This window comes from Salmo salar, chromosome ssa01 (genome assembly GCF_905237065.1).
Source record: "Salmo salar chromosome ssa01, Ssal_v3.1, whole genome shotgun sequence".
Classification (NCBI taxonomy): domain Eukaryota; kingdom Metazoa; phylum Chordata; class Actinopteri; order Salmoniformes; family Salmonidae; genus Salmo; species Salmo salar.
This window is the reverse complement of record NC_059442.1, coordinates 145,667,880-145,689,793: the sequence shown is the minus strand read 5'-3', so window position 1 is coordinate 145,689,793 and position 21,914 is coordinate 145,667,880. Positions and strand designations below refer to the sequence as shown.

General features: G+C 43.0%; 1 protein-coding gene across 1 annotated transcript in view; it reads left to right on the top strand.

The window, feature by feature from the left end:
• Positions 1-1,232: 1,232 nt before the first annotated feature.
• Positions 1,233-21,914, top strand: part of LOC106567246 (NMDA receptor synaptonuclear signaling and neuronal migration factor) — a 196,573-nt gene continuing 175,891 nt past the window's right edge. Inside the window, 1 exon segment of the mRNA XM_045691675.1 lies at positions 1,233-1,648. Within this exon segment, the coding sequence (XP_045547631.1) occupies positions 1,578-1,648 (71 nt within the window). The 5' untranslated portion in view covers positions 1,233-1,577.

Sequence of the window (21,914 nt, the reverse complement as noted above, 5' to 3'; positions counted from 1 at the left end):
CTGTTGTTTCAGCACCATGAAGAGTGACACACCATATAGCCAAGTAGGGCTGTCTAGATTTTGTTGGGAAATTGTCTTATACTTTCTTTCTTCCAGTCTCACAGAATTTGATCCATTAAAGAAATGCGTCTGCTCTTTCTTTTCAGGACCACGGAGAGCGATATATAATTTCTTACTGGCAATAAGATCATCTCAGCTCTCCCAAATCTAATTAAGATGGATGGTTGAGAGCAAGATTTTCCCCATAATTTCTGATCATGTTAGATCTGAGATCACCTTGGCTGAAGGAGGAAGGATGGATGTCATTTCGAAGTACTCAATGGGGCAGAGTAAAGTGAGAGCGACACTCCAGCCTTGCACTAGGCAGGTAGAACTACTCGACACAGACTCCAATATTGATCAGCAATTGCTTCAGTGAAACACTGAGTGGTTTTGGGGCCAAAGGATATACATATATCTCTGGCAGACACATACAGACTGTCTTTCCCCTTCATTCATATCTCCTATTTCCCCCCTCATCTGCTGCTCCTCTCCTCTCTTTAGTGTGTGGAGCCACCTGTCCTCTCTTCATTCATCCCTCCATTCCCGCCTTCATCTGCAGTCGGTCCACAGTCGGCCAGGCTCCTCACAGCTGCCTCACATTATTTACTGCCTAACTGCCTTCAGAGCACACCGATCTGGGGTGCCTTGATCGATTGATTTCTATCCCTTTTGTCTCAGTGGGAGTGTGTGTGAATGCATGTGTGTGTGTGTGTGTGTAACAATGACTGAAAAATATTCAATCAACTCCCAAGGACGTCCAGTGCCTTCGTGTTTCGCTAGCAGGTTGATTTGTGGATTGATTGATTGATTGATTCGTTTTCGAAGGCTGATGGCCCATTACTTGCTGCTTTGTCTGGTGGCTATGTTTGCTGTGTCTGCCAGTGGAGTGTGTGTTTAGACAACCACAATTCCCCAGTGTATCCTTCCCTGTGGGTTAACAATTTGTATGTCATGTCAATCTCTCACTTTGTGCTAGCTAGAAAGCCACTCAACTAAGCACCAAAACATATACTTACAGGACTTGTGCACACCTTATATCTTGACTTTAGACACCTTAGAATTGACAACTCCTTACATGGCTCTGCTCAGTTTCCTGTCTACTGCCGCCACCCCTGCCCCTCCTGTACACACACACACACACACACACACACACACCTGATGATGACAAGCAGGAGTCCAACCCCCTCCCATCCCATTTTCTCTGGTTTTGATCATTGAAGAGCGAGAGAAAGAGGGAGAGGGAGAAAGAGGGAGAAAGAGAGAGAGGTCTGTTGGTGCTTGTATGTGTATTCTTTCAGTACTGGGTTACCTCACACATGCACTCTTTGGACACCGTAGGGAGAAGAGGCGCTGAATCTAATTTTCTTTCTGAGAGAGCGCTCTGCAGACCTGAAAACACAAAGATTCCTGCCGTAGTGGAATGCATGTGTCTTTCCTGGATTTCCTTTAACGTTCTAGTGTTTTCTCGCCGAATTTCTCCATCCTTGGTTTTTCTGGAATGAGCTGTTTCCTGCCTGCGTCGTTTCCATGCCAGCATGGGAACTGTCGTGTCTAAAAGGAAGAATTTAAGAAACGATGCGATATCTTCCGTGGCAGCAAAAGTTAGGTGAGTGTCCTGCCCGCTTTCCCGATCGACCACCCACCAACAGACTAGTCTATCAGTATTGCCGTTCTACTGTAGCAGAGATCTGCTATGCTACCAAGTTACTGAACATAGTGTGACATAATAGTGACATTTAGGATAACCAACGAATTTGTGTAATTGCGCGTTTATAAACGCCTCAATCTATTCATGGTGGGTCCTCCAGAATTCTTCCACGTAATATCGTCCGTGCAGGACAGGTAGGCTACAGCTTATAACCATCGTGGAGCAACATCAACCCGTCGCTGCGTCTGCAGCTTGCTCGACATGACTTGGTTGCACAAATAGCGTGGAAGAATCACACAATTTACCGCTTTTGATGCCCAAAGTTGTCTTTGTTCTTATCATTGACGCAAGCAAGTCTCCAAGTGTGCATCATGACCGCGAATATTTCACTGATCCTGAAGAGCTGTGTGGTGCAGTGCAATTTAAATGTTCTGTCTGGATCTTGTTTACAGACAAAAGTTACATTACCACTATAGCATAACCTCTTGAAGGTAGCCTATTCGTTATTGCAAAAGATGGCAACATCGCCTAACCCATTTAGGTTACTGTAGCATATGGGTCCCACTGCACCGGTGACATGTTTCTACAAATATATGCTCCAACTGGAGGGATTAGATATGAAGGACACATACCATTTACCGATATCTTTACAGAGAAACAATATTTTAACATGTTGCACAAATTGGATTTGTAACATATCACACAAATTGCAAAATGCATATAATTCGAATTCATAACATATCTCACGAAATGGATGACGTAGTACACAATTGGATGACGTAGTACAGAAAAAATGGGGACCTGTTTTGGCTCGTGAGCACCACTTTCAAAAGTACTAGCTGAAATTATAGAAAAGTTAGAGAGTGCTTACCGTTCTTGGATACACTGGTGTTGCATCCTGCGGGCAAATTATTGAGCTATCAATTTATCAATCAGCTGCAAGTGACTCAATCAACTTCGGTGATCAGCCATCACAGTGAGTTATTCCACCGGTCTGAGCAGGGCAACAGAATGCCTATAAACGCCACCGTTAACATATTCAGCAAAGGAAGCAAATTCCTCTATTTGGCAGGTCTCCAAGGCTGTACGCCGTGTAAACGACCCGCATGGGCTAATCGTTACTTCTCATGTCCCGTAAACATGGGTCGTTAATCTGGGAGATTTCTGACACCCCTTCACCCAGGCAATAATGTCAAACAGCACCTCAATAACATTTGTTCTTAAATTGGCTATGCGCAAGTCTCCTGTGTTCACTGTCTGGGTCTATCGAGCGGAAGAACCCACAGTTTTCTCAATGCATGTCGTCTGCTTATGGATTCCCAAGAGATGGATAGTTCTGGACTCGATTTGGCCAATAGTGTAATCCATGTGATGGCTCCCTTGTGCCGTCATGGCTGCTGCTGCACCTTGGTGAGATTAAAGGAACCGTACAGCAGGTGGACATTATTTAGGAGAGAAGTTCACAGAGATCAATATGCACTATCTGATTGGTCATACATGAGTTTTCACACAGTAGTCTTCTCTTAATGGAGGTCGCTGAATGACCTTGCAGATGCTGGGTTTACTCCACAGACAGATGTGGGATGGCATTGGCATGGTTACATAATTCTGTGTGTACATGTGCGTGCGTACGTGTGTGTATGGATATGTGTGTTTGTGGGTGTGAGCCCTCTCTTTATTCAATGCCGCGTGTGTGTGCGCACAACTCTCTGTGCTGCGGTATTCTCGGTGCACACACACAAAGGGCTGTGATGAGAGAGAGGGGACCTAGAGCACGTAGCAATATCACATGGTACACACACACACACACACACCAATCTCCTGCCTGACACATTGACATGATCTCTCATGTCATACACTTGACTGGAGTATGAATGTTATTTTAGAACAAACAGTCATACACACCAGAGACAACTGGTGCCTCTCCAGGCTGAGTACACTCATCAGTACACTCATCAGTACACTCATCAGTACACTCATCAGTAAGCTCCATCCTTTACCTTCATTACTGTGATCACACATCAAACACATAGAATATTCATCCCTCACTCACCTGCATACTGTATGAATTCATCAATCCATGGTCACGCACATTGCTAACCTAATCTCTCACACATACACACTCACTTGTGTGTGCGCACATACACACATACAGTACCAGTCGAAAGTTTGGACACACCTACTCATTCAAGGGTTTTTCTTTATTTTTACTGTTTTCTACATTGTAGAATAATACTGAAGACATTAAAACAATGAAATAACACACATGGAATCATGTACTAACCAAAAAAGTGTTAAACAAATCAAAATATATTTGAGATTTGAGATTCTTCAAAGTAGCCACCCTTTGCCTTGATGACAGCTTTGAACAGTCTTGGCATTCTCAAATCAATCACATACACATGGTTAGCAGATGTTAATGCGAGTGTAGCGAAATGCTTGTTCTTCTAGTTCCGACCATGCAGTAATATCTAACAAGTAATCTAACAATTTCACAACTACCTTATACACACAAGTCTAAAGGAATGAATAAGAATATGTACATATAAATATATGGATGAGCGATGGCCGAACGGCATAGGCAAGATGCAGTAGATGGTATAGAGTACAGTATATACATATGAGATGAGTAATGTAAGGTATGTAAACATTATATAAAGTGGCATTGTTTAAAGTTACTAGTGATACATTTATTACATCCAATTTGTAACGGCCGTCGTAGTGAATGGACCAAGGCGCAGCGGGTTGAGTGCTCACCTTTAACTTTTATTGAACACTAAACAATAAAAAGAAACCGAACGACAGCTAGACAGTTTTGCAGGCTACACACACAGCAATGCAAAATCAACTTCCCACAAAAGACAGGTGGAAAAAGGGCTACCTAAGTATGGCTCCCAATCAGCGACAACGATGTACAGCTGTTCCTGATTGAGAGCCATACCAGGTCAACACAAAGAAATACACAACATAGAATGGAACATAGAAATAGAAAATATAGAACATACAACAAAACCCCGAAACATACAAAACACACCCCTGCCACGTCCTGACCAAACTACAATACCAAAATGACCCCTTTACTGGTCAGGACGTGACACAATTTTTTATTATTAAGTGGCTAAGGATTTGCGTCGGTATGTTGGCAGCAGCCACTCAATGTTAGTGATGGCTGTTTAACAGTCTGATGGCCTTGAGATAGGCATTCTCTCAACCAGCTTTAAGAGGTAGTCACTTGGAATGCATTTCAGTTAACAGGTGTGCCTTGTTGAAAGTTAATTTGTGGAATTTCTTTCCTTCTTAATGCGTTTGAGCCAGTCAGATGTATTTTTATTTGTATTTATTATGGATCCCCCAGCAGCTACTCTTCCTGGGGTCCAGCAAAATTAAGGCAGTTTATACCATTTTAAAACATTACAATACATATATCTACAATATCTACAGTACTAAATCCATGTGTATGTATAATGCGTATGTTATCGTGTGTGTGTGTGTGTGTGTGTGTGTGTGTGTGTGTGTGTGTGTGTGTGTGTGTGTGTGTGTGTGTGTATGCGTGTGTCTGTGCCAATGTTTGTGTTGCTTCACAGTCCCCGCTGTTCCATGTGTATTTTTATCTGTTTTTTTTAATGTAATTTTACTGCTTGTGTCCATTACTTGATGTGGAATAGAGTTCCATGTAGTCATGGCTCTATGTAGTACTGTGTGCCTCCCATAGTCTGTTCTGGACTTGGGGACTGTGAAGAGACAGTTGTGTTGTGACAAGGTGGGGGGGGGGGGGGTATACAGAAGATCACCCTATTTGGTAAAAGACCAAGTCCATATTATGGCAAGAACAGCTCAAATAAGCAAAGAGAAACAACAGTCCATCATTACTTTAAGGTCAGTCAATTCGGAAAATGTCAAGAAGTTTCTTCAAGTGCAGTCGCAAAAACCATCAAGCACTATGATGAAACTGGCTCTCATGAGGACCGCCATAGGAAAGGAAGACCCAGAGTCACCTCTGGTGCAGAAGATAAGTTCATTAGCGTTAACTGCACCTCAGATTGCGGCCCAAATAAATGCTTCACAGAGTTCAAGTAACAGACATCAACTGTTCAGAGGAGACCGCGGGAATCAGGCCTTCATGGTCAAATTGCTGAAAAGAAACCCCTACTAAAGGACACCAATAATAAGAAGAGACATGCTTGGGCAAAGAAACATTAGCAATGGACATTAGACCGGTGTAAATCTGTCCTTTGGTCCAAATTTGAGATTTTGGTTGCAACCGCCATGTCTTTGTGAGACGCAGAGTAGGTGAACGGATGATCTCTGCATATGTGGTTCCCACTGTGAAGCATGGAGGAGGAGGTGTGATGGTGTGGGGGTGCTTTGCTGGTGACACTGTCTGTGATTTATTTAGAATTCAAGGCACACTTAACCAGCATGGCTACCACAGCATTACGCCATCCCACCTGGTTTACGCTTAGTGGGACTATCATTTGTTTTTCAACAGGACATTGTCCCAAAACACACATCCAGGCTGTGTAAGGGCTATTTGACCAAGAAGGAGAGTGATGGAGTGCTGCATCAGATGACCTGGCCTCCACAATCACCCAACCTAACCCAATTGAGATGGTTTGGGATGAATTGGACCGCGGAGTGAAGGAAAAGCAGCCAACAAGGGCTCAGCATATGTGGGAACTCCTTCAAAACTGTTGGAAAAGCATTCCAGGTGAAACTGGTTGAGAGAATGCCAAGACTGTGCAAAGCTGTCATCAAGGCAAAGGTTGGCTACTTTAAAGAATCTCAAATATAAAATATATTTTGATTTGTTTAACACTTTTTTGGTTAGTACATGATTCCATATGTGTTATTTCATAGTTTTGATGTCTTCACTATTATTCTACAATGTAGAAAATAGTAAAAATAAAGAAAAGCCCTTGAATGAGTAGGTGTGTCCAAACGTTTGACTGGTACACACACACACACACACACACACACACACACACACACACACACACACACACACACACACACACACACACACACACACACACACACACACACACACACACACACACACACACACACACACACACACACACACACACACACACACACAGTATGTCTGGCCTATATTCTTGGTATTCACAGCCAGGCCTTTGTTGCACGACATTGTGACTAGAGAAAGCTATTAAAAGGGTGTCAGGGTCTGTGGGCTCAACACACAGGAGCTCCAAAGGTGGTCCTGCTTTTCACACACATGCATGCACGTACACACATACGCACACACATTCACGCACACACACAGACAGACGCGCATGCACGCACATACATACACACACACCAAACAATCATTATTTCCTCTACACACACACACACACACACACACACACACGCACGCACGCACGCACGCACGCACGCACGCACACACACACACACACAGGCCTGCTGGTACACAGAGTCCTACCCTCCTATTCGATGCACCCCGTCCTACTTTCCTCTCCGCTGTCTGAAGGGCAGGCAGGGCTCTGCAGCTCTGCAAGCTGCTCCTCATATCAAAGCTTTCTTTCTGCAGTGCCTCTTCTCCTGCTCTATCCCACTGAGCTTTGCCCTTTGCCTTCTCTCTTCTCTCCCTCTGTGTTCCAGAAAGAACCCTCTGTCCCTGCTGGATCACAACACACACTGTACCATGTTCCCTCTTCATCTTAGCTACCTACTTCAATGCACTTCATTTGACCTTCCCCTTCCCTCTCTGCATCCCATCTAATGATTCAGTGCAATGCTTTGTCTTTCCTTTCGTCTTCCTTTAGCCCACTTCAACCACACTCAACTCTGAGGCTGTGAGCCTAAAGCAGTCAAACAGACAGTCTCAGATGAAAGTGTGTGTCCTGTGTTAGTGGGACATATGGGTGAGCTCCGTGGCTCCTCTGTGCTCCTGTAGGCTGGTGTCTGTGTGATGGATGCCAGCTGTGCTCATCCACAGTGGCGAGGCCTCTCTGTCCGACTCTTCCGTTCCCAATGTTAGCATCAGGAAACACAGTGTCACTCTGTGGAGGGAGGGGCTCACTGAAGAGCTCTGCCAGGGGACATGGCAAATGACTGGAGGTCACACACACCTCAGCCGGCGGGCGTCCAGACAGCCGGTGTGTGTCCGGTCTCTGAGTCATCAGTCATTACTGTTTACCGATACTTTTAAACACTCTTGTCAGAATATACCGTCTGGTGAAGAGTGATGCTTCACCTCTTTACAGCACACAGTGCTTATCGTATAGAGGTGGGTGGGGTCGGACAGTTAATCCCATCCCACAGCCACTCAAAGTGTTGATTGGACAGTGAAGGCAGCATGTTAGACTGACGCAGAGAAGATGCAGAGACACCCGCCTTTTGCCAAGGTGTGTATACCTGATAGCATTACAGATCACACAAACTACTGAAACGTTCAAACCGCTGAGGCTAGAGCAATAGCTAGCTCACCCTGACCTGCAGCCTTCTGGATAATGTCTGAAAATCTGTCATCAGGAAACTCCACAAATCCTTGATCTGTGTATCCTTAAGGAGCATCATACGACTGGTCAGTTAAGGGCATTGGACTACTAGAGCTCTGAAAGATGGAGTGATGTGGGGCTCACACTTCTCACAGTCAGACAAAATATTTTGGGTTTCTTTCAAATAAATGTCAGGCAGGTTGAAAGGAGTGCCAGTAGAATGAGTCATTGTATTTCTATGGCCAGCGCATTGTATGTGGTGATGCAGTGTAGCAGATGGACCACGGGCTAAATCTATGTGCTCCCTCACCTCTCACATAATAGTTTTCTCCCTCTCTTATTTATTCCTTTACTACCCTTTAATCTGTTGCTTTTTCTGAGCTGAACTATCCTAAACTAAGTATACTCAAGTGTAAAATGAGCCGGCGAGCTCCTGTGTTCTCTGTTCCTTTCCCTCCCTCTCATTCCCTCTCTTCCTCCCTCTTTATTAGAGGCTATTACAGTGCTTGCTGTAATTACGGTAATTGGGTGAGATGATACCGATTTCGAAGTGACTCTGACACATAGCAATAAGGCCTGTGACACTTCTGTCATGTTGGGTGCTGGTTATGTGCGTGGTTGTGTGTGTGCACGTGCTTATATGTCTGTGTGTTTGATGAGCTGCATCGTGGGCAAGTGAGAAGCCCTGCATCACTCAGCGTTTAGGAGGCTGATGTGGCACCTACTCTCTGACGAGGTGACATTTTCATCGGTGCTCTGATCAAGTGCTGGGCCCCTATGCCCTATAAAACACCCCTACAAGAGCCTGCAGTTAGAGAGCCAAACCACTCACAATTCTCACGTGGATTTGAACTCAGGGAGATGAGTTATGCAGCTGGTTAGAGAAAACCAATTCAATTAGTGAAACGGTGAGAAGATTTGATTAGCCAACGTTTCGAGATCTTGCTGGCCAGCCTATTGTTTATCGATGAGAGGGGAAAGGCTGGGGAATTGGTCTGCGGGTAGACTACTAGTAATCCTGCCCGTCAACTGATAGTCGTCTTCAGGCATTAGTTGTTTGTCCTCTAAATGATATTGGAGTATGTTGTTTGACTGTATTAAGACACAAAGAGAAATGAAAGGGAAGAGATTGTGAGTTGATAGAGAAAAAGGAACTTCAAATGCATTTAATCTGCCTTTACACACAAAAAAGAGCTGATCTGATTGGTCAAAAGACCAATTAGTGGGCTGCCTGTGTAAACTCAGCCAATGTGGACTATTTGTTTTTGGTATCTACAGTGTGATGAAGTGGTGTGTAGAACTCTATATTGGCCCAATATAGTGTTGTGATGACAAGACTTTTCTTTAGGTAGTACTAGGAGAGTTGGAAGTCTTCAGTTAGTGGCAAAGTGGCAAAGACAGAAAATATGTGACACTTTTTAGTCCTGTCGTTAGTGCCTCATGATCAGAAGGAAAACGGTGCCCCCTATTGGCAATCTGTAACAGAGCAAGAGCCAACAGAACAAATCCTATTATTGACCTATACAGACTCAGAAAATACTCTATACCGTGGATTTGTCTCTAACGTGTTCTCTTGCACAATGAGACTCCCCTGTGTAGTTTTGACGTGAGTGTGTTGCATGTTCCTCTGCACACCTGGATGCAGTATCATGCGTTCTTTCGTCCTCTTAATCCCATGATAATACCTCTATACTTCCACAGAGTTCAAACTCTGGAGTATAGTAGCATTCTCCCCATGACCTTAGTGTAGCTAGAGCCTCAATGTCTTGGGCTACAGGCAGAGCCACTTTTCACCATCATTTTCTCTATCTCTGCTGTCCCTCGGGTTTTCTTTCCACATCCTGCTCTCCCTCCTCTTCTTTCCCTGCCTTTCATCTTTAATATGCCCCTTTCTTCTCTTCCTCTCAGTTGTAATCTTCCTCCCCTCCGTCCTCCTCCCTACCCCAAATCCACTACCTCGTCGCTGTCCTCTCCACTCACATGTCTGGTAGCATGCTGCCACCCTCCTCCCCCCCTTCTTTCTCTCTCTCTCTCTCTCTCACTAATATGCAGTCTCACTATCCCTAGTGTTCCCTCTCTTCATCGTAACTATATACAGTTAAGTATTTCCCAGATGTGCTATATCCAGAGCGAGAGAGAGCTGTGAATGATCTGAGAGACAAGGCAAGAAGGGCCTTCTATGCCATCAAAAGGAACATCAAATTCGACATAGCAATTAGGATCTGGCTAAAAATACTTGAATCAGTTATAGAACCCATTGCCCTTTATGGTTGTGAGGTCTGGGGTCCGCTCACCAACCAAGAATTCACAAAATGGGACAAACACCAAATGTATGTAGAATTCTGCAAAAACAATATCCTCAGTATACAACTTAAAACACCAAATAATGCATGCAGAGCAGAATTAGGCCGATACCCACTAATTATCAAAATCCAGAAAATATTCTACAACTACCTACAGAGAAATGAACCTGGAGAAGAGCTCCTGGGGCTATGTTCACAAACACAAACAGACCCCACAGAGGCCAGGAAAGCAACACAATTAGACCCAACCAAATCATGAGAAAACAAAAAGATAATTACTTGACACATTGGAAAGAATTTACAAAAAAACAGAGCAAACTAGAATGATATTTTGCCCTAAACAGAGTACACAGAGGCAGAATACCTGACCACTGAGACTGACCCAAAATTAAGGAAATCTTTGACTATGTACAGACTCAGTGAGCATAGCCTTGCTATTGAGAAAGGCCACAGAAGGCAGACCTGGCTCTCAAGAGAAGATTCTGGCCACAAAATTATGTGGAAACTGAGCTGCACTTCCTAACCTCCTGCCAAATGTATGACCATATTAGAGACACATATTTCCCTCAGATTACACAGACCCACAAAGAATTTGAAACAAATCCAATTTTGATAAACTCCCATATCTATTTGGTGAAATACCACAGTGTGCAATCACAGCAGCAATATTTGTGACCTGTTGCCACAAGAAAAGGGCAACCAGTGAAGAACAAACACCATTGTAAATACAACCTATATTTATGTTTATTTATTTCCCCTTCTGTACTTTAACTATTTGCACATCATTACAACACATGGCCATAATATGACATGTTTTGGAACATTTGGTAGTGTAATGTACTGTAAATGTGTTATTGTTTATTTCACTTTTGTTTATTATCTATTTCACTTGCTTTGACAATGTAAACATCTGTTTACCGTGCCAATAAAGCCCCTTAAATTGAAATTGAATTGAGAGAGAGAGAGAGAGAGAGAGAGAGAGAGAGAGAGAGATTATTTTTGCTGACTCCAGAGTCATGATTCGTTTTTCTGAGTGACTCGTTCATTTGACCTGCTAGAGCTGGCTGCAGTGAGTCCTACAGCAGGATTAATACACGCGCCTCCGCAGCTTTAGAGACGTGCTTCAGCGTATGCATGCAGGAAATAATGAGCATTGATAAGAAAAATACATCTTTACAACTGATAATTGAACGGGTATGGTGCAGGAGTGAATGCAATTAATTGATTATTGAATTGTATGATGAACACAGCTTTGTAGAACCATAACATATTATGCCTCTGCTCAACAACCTGGAACTCGAGAACAAATCAAGATGGCGCCGAAGAACATGGCTGACGTTTTACATTCTCCCAACCAATATTGTTATTTTTTTTTTTTTACTTATTGTGTACATAATGTTGCTGCTACCGTCTATTATGACCAAAAATAACTTTTGAACATCAGAACTGGGAAACTTTTTCCTTTAATGAGTTCGATGAGAAGGATATCCTGCTTTCACTGGAACAGACCCAGCCTTTTGCGTGAAGAAAAGATGCAGGAAAAGGGGCCGCAGATCGGGCAGCCTTCGGGAATCCGGAGGCGAGAGAGTAAACTCCCACTGCCATCCGTTCTTCTTGCTAACTTGCAATCATTGGAAAATAAAATTGATGGCCTACGATTAAGATTATCCTACCAATGGGACATCAAAAACTCTAACATCTTATGTTTCACCGAGACGTGGCTGAATGACGATACGGACAATATAGAGCTAGAGGGATTTTCCATGCACCGTCAGAACAGAGACGCTACCTCTGGTAAGACGAGGGGTGGGGGTGTGTGTCTATTTGTCAATAACAGCTGGTGCGTGATGTCTAATATTAAAGAAGTCTCGAAGTATTGCTCGCCTGAGGTAGAGTACCTTATGATAAGATGTAGACCACACTATCTACCAAGGGAGTTCTCATCTATATTATTCGTAGCCGTCTATTTACCACCACAGAACAAAGCTGGCACTAAGACCGCTCTCAACCAACTCTATAAGGCCATAAGCAAAGAAGAAAATGCTCACCCAGAAGCGACGCTCCTTGGAGCCGGGGACTTTAATGCAGGCAAACTTAAATCAGCTTTACCAAATTTTTACCAGCATGTCACATGTGGAACCAGAGAAAGAAAAATCCTAGACCACCTTTACTCCACACACAGAGATGCATACAAAGCATACAAAGCTCTCCCTTGCCCTCCATTTGGCAAATCTGACCATAATTCTATCCTCCTGCTTACAAGTAAAAACTAAAGCAGGATGTACCAGTGACTCGCTCAATACGGAAGAGGTCAGATGATGCGGATACTAAACTACAGGACTGTTTTGCTAGCACAGACTGGAATATGTTCCGGGATTCATCCAATGGCATTGAGGAGTACACCACTTCAGTCATCGGCTTCATCAATAAGTGCATCAACGATGTCGTCCCCCCAGTGACTGTACGTACATATCCCAACCAGAAGCCATGGATTACAGGCAACATCTGCATTGAGCTAAAGGCTAAAGCTGCCGCTTTCAAAGGAGTGGGAGACTAATCCGGACGCTTACAAGAAATCACACTATGCCCTCAGACGAACCATCAAACAAGCAAAGCGTCAATACAGGATTAAGATTGAATCCTACTACACCGGCTCAGACCCTCGTCAGATGTGGCAGGGTTTGAAAACTATTACGGACTACAAAGGGAAACCCAGACACGAGCTGCCCAGTGACGCGAGCTGCCCAGTGACGAGATGCTACCAGACAAGCTAAATGCCTTTTATGCTCGCTTCGAGGCAAGCAACACTGAAGCATGCACGAGAGCACCAGCTGTTCTGGATGACTGTGTGATAACGCTCTCGGTAGCCGATGTGAACAAAACCTTTAAACAAGTCAACATTAACGAAGCCACTGGGCCAGATGGATTACCAGGACGTGTACTCAAAGCATGCGTGGGCCAACTGTCAAGTGTCTTCACTGACATTTTCAACCTCTCCCTGACTGAGTCTGTAATACCTACATGTTTCAAGCAGGCCACCGTAGTCCCTGTGCCCAAGGAAGCGAAGGTTACCTGCCTAAATGATTACCACCCCGCGGCACTCACATCTGTAGCCATGAAGTGCTTTGAAAGGCTGGTCATGGCTCACATCAACAGCATACCTACCGGACACCCTAGACCCATTCCAATTCGCATACCGCCCCAACAGATCCACAGATGATGAAATCTCAATCGCACTCCACACTGCCCTTTCTCACCTGGACAAAAGGAACACCTATGTGAGAATGCTGTTCATTGACTACAGCTCAGCGTTCAATGCCATAGTGCCCACGAAGCTCATCACTAAGCTAAGGACTCTGGGACTAAACACCTCCCTCTGCAACTGGATCTTGGGCTTCCTGATGGACCACCCCCAGGTGGTAAGAGTAGGCAACAACACATCTGCCACACTGATCCTTAGCACTGGGGCCCCTCAGGGGTGTGGACTTAGTCACCTCCTGTACTCCCTGTTCACCCATGACTGTGTGGCCAACACGACTCCAACACCATCATTACGTTTGTTGACAACACATCAGTGGTAGACCTGATCACCGACAACGATGAGATGGCCTGTAGGGAGGAGGTCAGAGACCTGGCAGTGTGGTGCCAGGACAACAACCTCTCCCTCAATGTGAGCAAGACAAAGGAGCTGATCGTGAACTACAGGAAAAGGCGGACCGAACAGACCCCCATTCTCATCAACATGGCTGTAGTGGAGCGGGTTGAGAAGTTTCAAGTTCCTTGGTGTCCACATCACCAACGAATTATCATGGTCCAAACATACCAAGACAGATGTAAAGAGGGCACGCCAAAACCTATTCCCCCTCAGGAGACTGAAAAGATTTGGCATGGGTCTCCAGATCCTCAAAAGGTTCTACAGTTGCACCATCGAGAGCATCCTTACCGGTTGCATCACCGCCTGGTATGGCAACTGCTCGGCATCTGACCGTAAGGCGCTACAGAGGGTAGTGCGTACGGCCCAGTACATCACTGGGGCCAAGCTCCCTGCCATCCAGGACCTATACAATAGGTGGTGTCAGAGGAGAGCCCATAAAATTGTCAGAGACTCCAGTCACTCAAGTTATAGACTGTTTTCTCTACCACCGTACGACAAGCGGTACTGGACCAAAAGGCTCCTCAACAGCTTCTACCCCCAAGCCATAAGACTGATGAACAATTAATAAAATCGGCACAGGACAATTACATTGACCCCCCCCTCTCCCTTTTGTACACTGCTGCTACTCTGCTGTTTATTATTAATACATAGTCACTTCACCCCCACCTACATGTACAGATTACCTCAACTAGCCTGTACCCCTGCACACTGACTCGGTACCGGTGCCCCCTGTATATAGCCTCGTTATTGTTATTCCTATTGTGTTACTTTTTATTTTAGCCTACTTGGTAAATATTTTCTTAACTCTTCTTGAACTGCACTGTTGGTTAAGGGCTTGTAAGTAAGCATTTCACGGTAAAGTCTGCACTTGTTGTATTCGGCGCATGTGACACCTAAAGTTTGATTTGATTTGATTTGAAATCATTAGGGGGCTGCAGTTCGCAAATGACATTGCGCTTATCACCCTCACATGCTGACTAAACCGGCTCCGTGCATGCGTCTGCGTTCGCCATCGTGCGCATCTTGATTTTGTCTATCCCCACCAGATGCGTTCATGAAACACAGGTTAAGTGGAGAAAGAGATGGATGGAGAGAGAGAGAGAGATGGCGATGGGGAGGCGGTTTGCTCTCTCTGTCTCCTCGGTTTTTTTCTCATGTTTTATGGATGATGTGTATCTCCCAGGCCACTGTGTGCATCCTGTTGTTGATTTTAATCAAAGCTCTGAGCTGCTGAATAATAAAAAAGGGAAAAAATGAAAAAGTATTCAGAAGCTTCAGAAGGGAAGGAGTAATTACCCGTTACATCAGACCAGTTTTATTCACACTGCACAGAGAGAGAGCTCCCAGCAGGCCTGACTAATCACACCATGACGAAGTGCACTCACTCACACGCGCATCTGAATGGGCACATACACACACGCATCCACAAACATAGACACAGACACACAAACAGCATTCCAGGGAGGATGCTACTGTTTAGCCAGAGAGGAAGGAGGAAAGTGCAGTGACAGAATCACATTGACACATGCTTGCAGGGTTGTTTTTACATGTGCACGGGAGCCGTTTGGCGGTGCACGTGTCGAGCCACTCCTTTACTGGTGACACCCCCAAACCCAGAGAACCAGACTGTTACTGTGACTGTTGTGTGGAAGAGCTTAAAGCAATATGACATCTACAGTAACACAGAGGGGCTCTGAAGTGGATCCTTTTGACTGATGAAATACTAAGGGGGAGAGAAAGGGAGGAGAAGAGAGGGAGCTTTTCTCTCTCTGTCTCTCATACTTCAAGGCTTCAAGGCAGTCCTAGGGAATGTTCTGTAGGAGATCTCCCGGTATTCCCGCTGAAACCGGAAGTGCTATTTAATAGCGTATAATACCAGCGGAAAAAATTTGACCAAATTATACAATTGTAATTGTAGAAATATAGTCTACACATGAATCTAATGTTTTCTTTTTGTATTTGTTTAAATTTAATCAACTCAAAGTTGCCACACTATTTCGTTGATGTAGCCTAGCTTTAAGGTAGTCTAGGCCTATGAATCACTGTTGGCCGACTGGTCAAATATGAGGTCTAGTGAAAATGACATTCGTTTTAACCTACCTTAGGAAGATGTCAGGTGGCTTTTCTCTCCCCTTGCACCTGGCTATTGTTGGAATTTGGGAAGGTTATGACAGTTTTTCCTTCATGATAAACCGCTTATTGTGATGATAGTCACAGGAAACATCAAATTCTCCACTAAACAAACAGACCTAGGCAGAGATTCAGCACCATGGATAGCGCAGTTGATGAATTGCCCCCGAATCTGACCAGTAGCCTACTGTGCGCCTGCTTTTGTTACCGTAACATCACGAAACAATGACCATGTTTACATGTACACAGTATTCCGGATAGTAGTGCATATCCCGCTTAAGATCTTATTCAGGATAAGCTGTTTACATGCACCTCTGATATCCCGCTCATAAGTATCCCTGTATCCATGAATAAACAGAATATTTAGAATTTAAGTAGGCTATATGAGTTAAATGGAATAGTAACTGAAATATGGACACTGACTGTAGGCCTATATCCTCTCACATGTAGTGTAATATAATATTAACTCCTGCAGAATTATGCATTTCTTGCAGTGCAATTATTCAACACATTTTAATTTTGTCTTGGGAACAGGAGTGGAGAAATATGATTTCTTTCTGTCACAGGGGTTGTTGAATGGAGACCAAGACGCAGCGTGTATAGTGCTCATTCTGTTTCTTTAATGAATACACTTAAACAACAAAATAACAACACGACCAACAACAGTCCCGTCAGGTACTCTAGACTAAACGGAAACAACTACCCACAAACCCCAAAGTAAAACAGGCTGCCTAAGTATGGCTTCCAATCAGAGACAACGATAGACAGCTGCCTCTGATTGGAAACCATACCTGGCCACAACATAGAAAATGACAACATAGAATGAAACTCTAGACAACCCACATAGAAAACCCAAAACACATAGACAAAACACACCCCTGTCACACCCTGACCAATCTACTAGGGGAAAATGACCTCATACCAGGGTCAGGACGTCACACTTTCTTTCAGCATCTCTTGAGAAAATGTGAATGAGCATGTAATGTGTTATCTTTGACACTGTTATGCAGACAGTATTTTACCCAAATAAAATATGCACTGAAGTGGAACTGAAGTCTTATCAGAAATGTGTTTTGTCGTTTTCTCAGCTTTTCATTTGCTTAAAGCCTGTCAAACTGATGACGTGGACATTTTTCCACTGTTTTGGAGTTCTTGCGTTTTCCCCCAGGTCCCTAAATGAAACAGACAACTTTACAGGTGTTAGCTAGATTACCAATGCATCCATTCTATGGATGTAAGACATTATTCTGGTGAGCACTACTTTATTTAGTCTTCTAAACTCTGGCAGTGTCACATGTTAGTGGAGCTTTGAATGTGAGATGGAGATCAAGATTGGACATTGTCTATCGTGACTGCGTCTAGAGGTTGTGTGTAGCTTGCACATATAGCAGGTCTGTAGCTGCATATGACTTCGGTAATTTTTTGGAAATGTACTGTATATTTAAATATTTTTTTTGGGGGGGGGAACTCAGTCATGGTCTCAACTTTCTGATGAGCGTTAGAATAGTAGAATACACAAGGTGCAATTTCTAAACTTGGTTGTGCATCATCAGTTTTCCTCTTGTTATATGTCACTCACTGACAGTCACAGATTAGTCCATGTCAGTTAACATTTTATAGATTGGTAGGCCGTCGTTGTAAATAAGAATTTGTTCTTAACTGACTTGCCTACTTAAATAAAGGTTAAATAAAACTAAAATTAAAAATGTGTCTACTTAGTCTAGCCAGCTATCTACAGTGATCATCAGCTATCTACAGTGATCATCAGCTATCTACAGTGATCATCAGCTATCTACAGTAATCATCAGCTATCTACAGTGATCATCAGCTATCTACAGTGATCATCAGCTATCTACAGTGATCATCAGCTATCTACAGTAATCATCAGCTATCTACAGTGATCATCAGCTATCTACAGTAATCCTGGCCGAATTACCGACCGGCCACGCAGGACATGTGCCCTGACCTCCAGGGTACCCCCCTGGATTTTGTTAGTCACTCTCACTCAGATATCATACTAACATGTCATAAGTCATGTAAAATGTGTAGAATTGCAGGACATTAGCTTTAAACTGCCAACACTTCTCACCAACCCCCATGGCAATTACAATTGAAGGAAATTAGCTGTAAAACTGCAAAAAAAAATGTTCGGTAAACCAAAGTTATTTATTTACCTTTTGATAATAAAATACTTTTTCTGCTAATAGGTCCGTCTGTAAGTATTAAATGATAGTTGTAAATCCTGGTGCTGAGTTAATGTTAATGTAAATCCTGGTGCTGAGTTAATGTTAATGTAAATCCTGGTGCTGAGTTAATGTTAATGTAAATCCTGGTGCTGAGTTAATGTTAATGTGTAGCAGCTAATAAGCGATGTGTTAGTACAGGGGTTGCCAAACTTTTTGCATTTTATTCATTTTGCAAATGTTCTTATCCAGACCCACTAAGTGCATACATTTCATTATTTAATGTATATATATATATATATATATATATATATATACAGTTGAAGTCGTAAGTTTACATACACCTTAGCCAAATACATTTAAACTCAGTTTTTCACAATTCCTGACATTTAATCCCATTTGCGACCAAGCTTTAACTTCCTGACTGATGTCTTGAGATGTTGCTTCAATATATCCACATAATTGTCCTCCCTCATGATGCCATCTATTTTGTGAAGTGCACCAGTCCCTCCTGTAGCAAAGCACCCCCACAACATGATGCTGCCACCCCCACGCTTCACGGTTGGGATGGTGTTCTTCGGCTTGCAAGCCTCCCCCTTTTTTCTCCAAACATAACAATGGTCATTATGGCCAAACAGTTCTATTTTTGTTTCGTCAGACCCGAGGAAATTCCTCAAAAAGTACGATCTTAGTTACGAACCGTAGTCTGGCTTTTTTATGGCGGTTTTGGAGCAGTGGCTTCTTCCTTGCTGAGCGGCCTTTCAGGTTATGTCGATATAGGACTCGTTTTACTGTGGATATAGACACTTTTGTACCTGTTTCCTCCAGCATCTTCACAAGGTCCTTTGGTGTTGTTCTGCGATTGATTTGCACTTTTCGCATCAAAGTACGTTCATCTCTAGGAGACAGAACGCGTCTCCTTCCTGAGCGGTATGATGGCTCCCAAGGATGAATCTACAATTTTTTTCTGAGGTCTTGGCTGATTTTTTTTTTCCCATGATGTCAAGCAAAAAGGCACTGAGTTTGAAGGTAGGCCTTGCAATGCATCCACAGGTACACCTCCAATTGACTCAAATGATGTCAATTAGCCTATCAGAATCTTCTAAAGCCATGACATCATTTTCTGGAATTTTCCAAGCTGTTTAAAGGCACAGTCAACTTAGTGTATGTACACTTCTGACCCACTGGAATTGTGATACAGTGAATTATACGTGAAATAATCTGTCTGTAAACAACTTTTGGAAAAATTACTTGTGTCATGCACAAAGTAGATGTCCTAACAGACTTGCCAAAACTATAGTTTGTTAACAAGACATTTGTGGAGTGGTTGAAAAATGAGTTTTAATGACTCCAACCTAAGTGAATGTCAAGTGTATGTATTAAAACTCGTTTTTCAACCCTGGATATTAATTTCTATGTGTGGATTTGCAAGTCAGTCTTTTCATGGTTGTCAATATGAATAACGTGTGGTTGTTCATGTGTGAGTGGCTTTGCATACATGTGTGTTTTACATTCTCAGAGGAGAAAGCTGGCCTTATCCCCGAGTTGAGGGGGCCGACAGGAAGTGATGTTGTTTTATAGGATCATCCCTGGCTCTAATCCATCTCCCTGTCGGAAGCAGGTCTAGAGATTCAGCTCTGTTACACACACACACACACACACACACACACACACACACACACACACACACACACACACACACACACACACACACACACACACACACACACACACACACACACACAGTAAAATCTAGACAGCTCTGCACATGGGTGGCAGTGCATTGCATAAGGTTGTAGGAATCATCTGTCAGCTCTTATTGGATTACTGGCAACACGTGTCTCCACTGTATCCAGCATGAATGTGAAATCCATTTCTCCCTATGTCTCAGACTCCATCGATAGGGAGCTCAGTCACACTGTCAGTTTGTTATGCTGCACGTCTGTCTATCCCACTCCTGTCTCTCTGTAGGCCTGTCAATCGAAGGATTGGGAGTATCTTAGTGGACACTTCATCTTGGTAGAGGGAGGGGCAAGTGCAAAATGGGGAATATAAAAATTAGAGGTCGACCGATTAATCGGAATGACCGATTAATTAGGGCCGATTTCAAGTTTTCATAACAATCGGTAATCGTCATTTTTGGACACCGATTATGACTGATTACATTGCACTCCACGAGGAGACTGCGTGGCAGGTTGACCACCTGTTATGCGAGTGCAGCAAGGAGCCAAGGTAAGGTGCTAGCTAGCATTAAACTTATCTTATAAAAAACAATCAATCTTAACATAATCACTAGTTAACTACACATAGTTGATGATATTACTAGTTTATCTAGCTTGTCCTGCGTTGCATATAATCGATGCGGTGCCTGTTAATTTATCATCGAATCACAGCCTACTTCGCCAAACGGGTGATGATTTAACAAGCGCATTTGCGAAAAAAGCACTGTCGTTGCACCAATGTGTACCTAACCATGAACATCAACGCCTTTCTTAAAATCAATACACAAGTATATATTTTTTAAACCTGCATATTTAGTTAATATTTCCTGCTAACATGAATTTCTTTTAACTATGGAAATTGTGTCACTTCTCTTGCGTTCTGTGCAAGCAGAGTCAGGGTATATGCAGCAGTTTGGGCCGCCTGGCTCGTTGCGAACTGTGTGAAGACCATTTCTTTCTAACAAAGACCGTAATTAATTTGCCAGAATTGTACATAATTATGACATAACATTGAAGGTTGTGCAATGTAACAGCAATATTTAGACTTAGGGATGCCACCCGTTAGATAAAATATGGAACGGGTCCGTATTTCACTGAAAGAATAAACGTTTTGTTTTCGAAATGATAGTTTCCGGATTTTACCATATTAATGACCTAAGGCTCGTATTTCTGTGTGTTATTATATTATAATTAAGTCTATGATTTGATATAGCAGTCTGACTGAGCAGTGGTAGGGAGCAGCAGGCTCGTAAGCATTCATTCAAACAGCACTTTCCTGCATTTACCAGCAGCTCTTCACTGTGCTTCAATCATTGCGCTGTTTATGACTTCAAGCCTATCAACTCCCGAGATTAGGCTGGCAATACTAAAGTACCTATTAGAACATCCAATAGTCAAAGCTATATGAAATACAAATGGTATAGAGAGAAATAATCCTATAATAACTACAACCTAAAACTTCTTAACTGGGAATATTGAAGACTCATGTTAAAAGGAACCACCAGCTTTCATATGCTCTGAGCAAATGTTCTGCACTTTTACTTTCTTCTCCAACACTTTGTTTTTGCATTATTTAAACCAAATTGAACATGTTTCATTATTTATTTGAGACTAAATTGATTTTATTGATGTATTATATTAAGTTAAAATAAGTGTTCATTCAGTATTGTTGTAATTGTCATTATTACTAATATATATATAAAAATCGTCCGATTAATCGGTATCGGGTTTTTTGGTCCTCCAATAATCGGTATTGGTATCGGCGTTG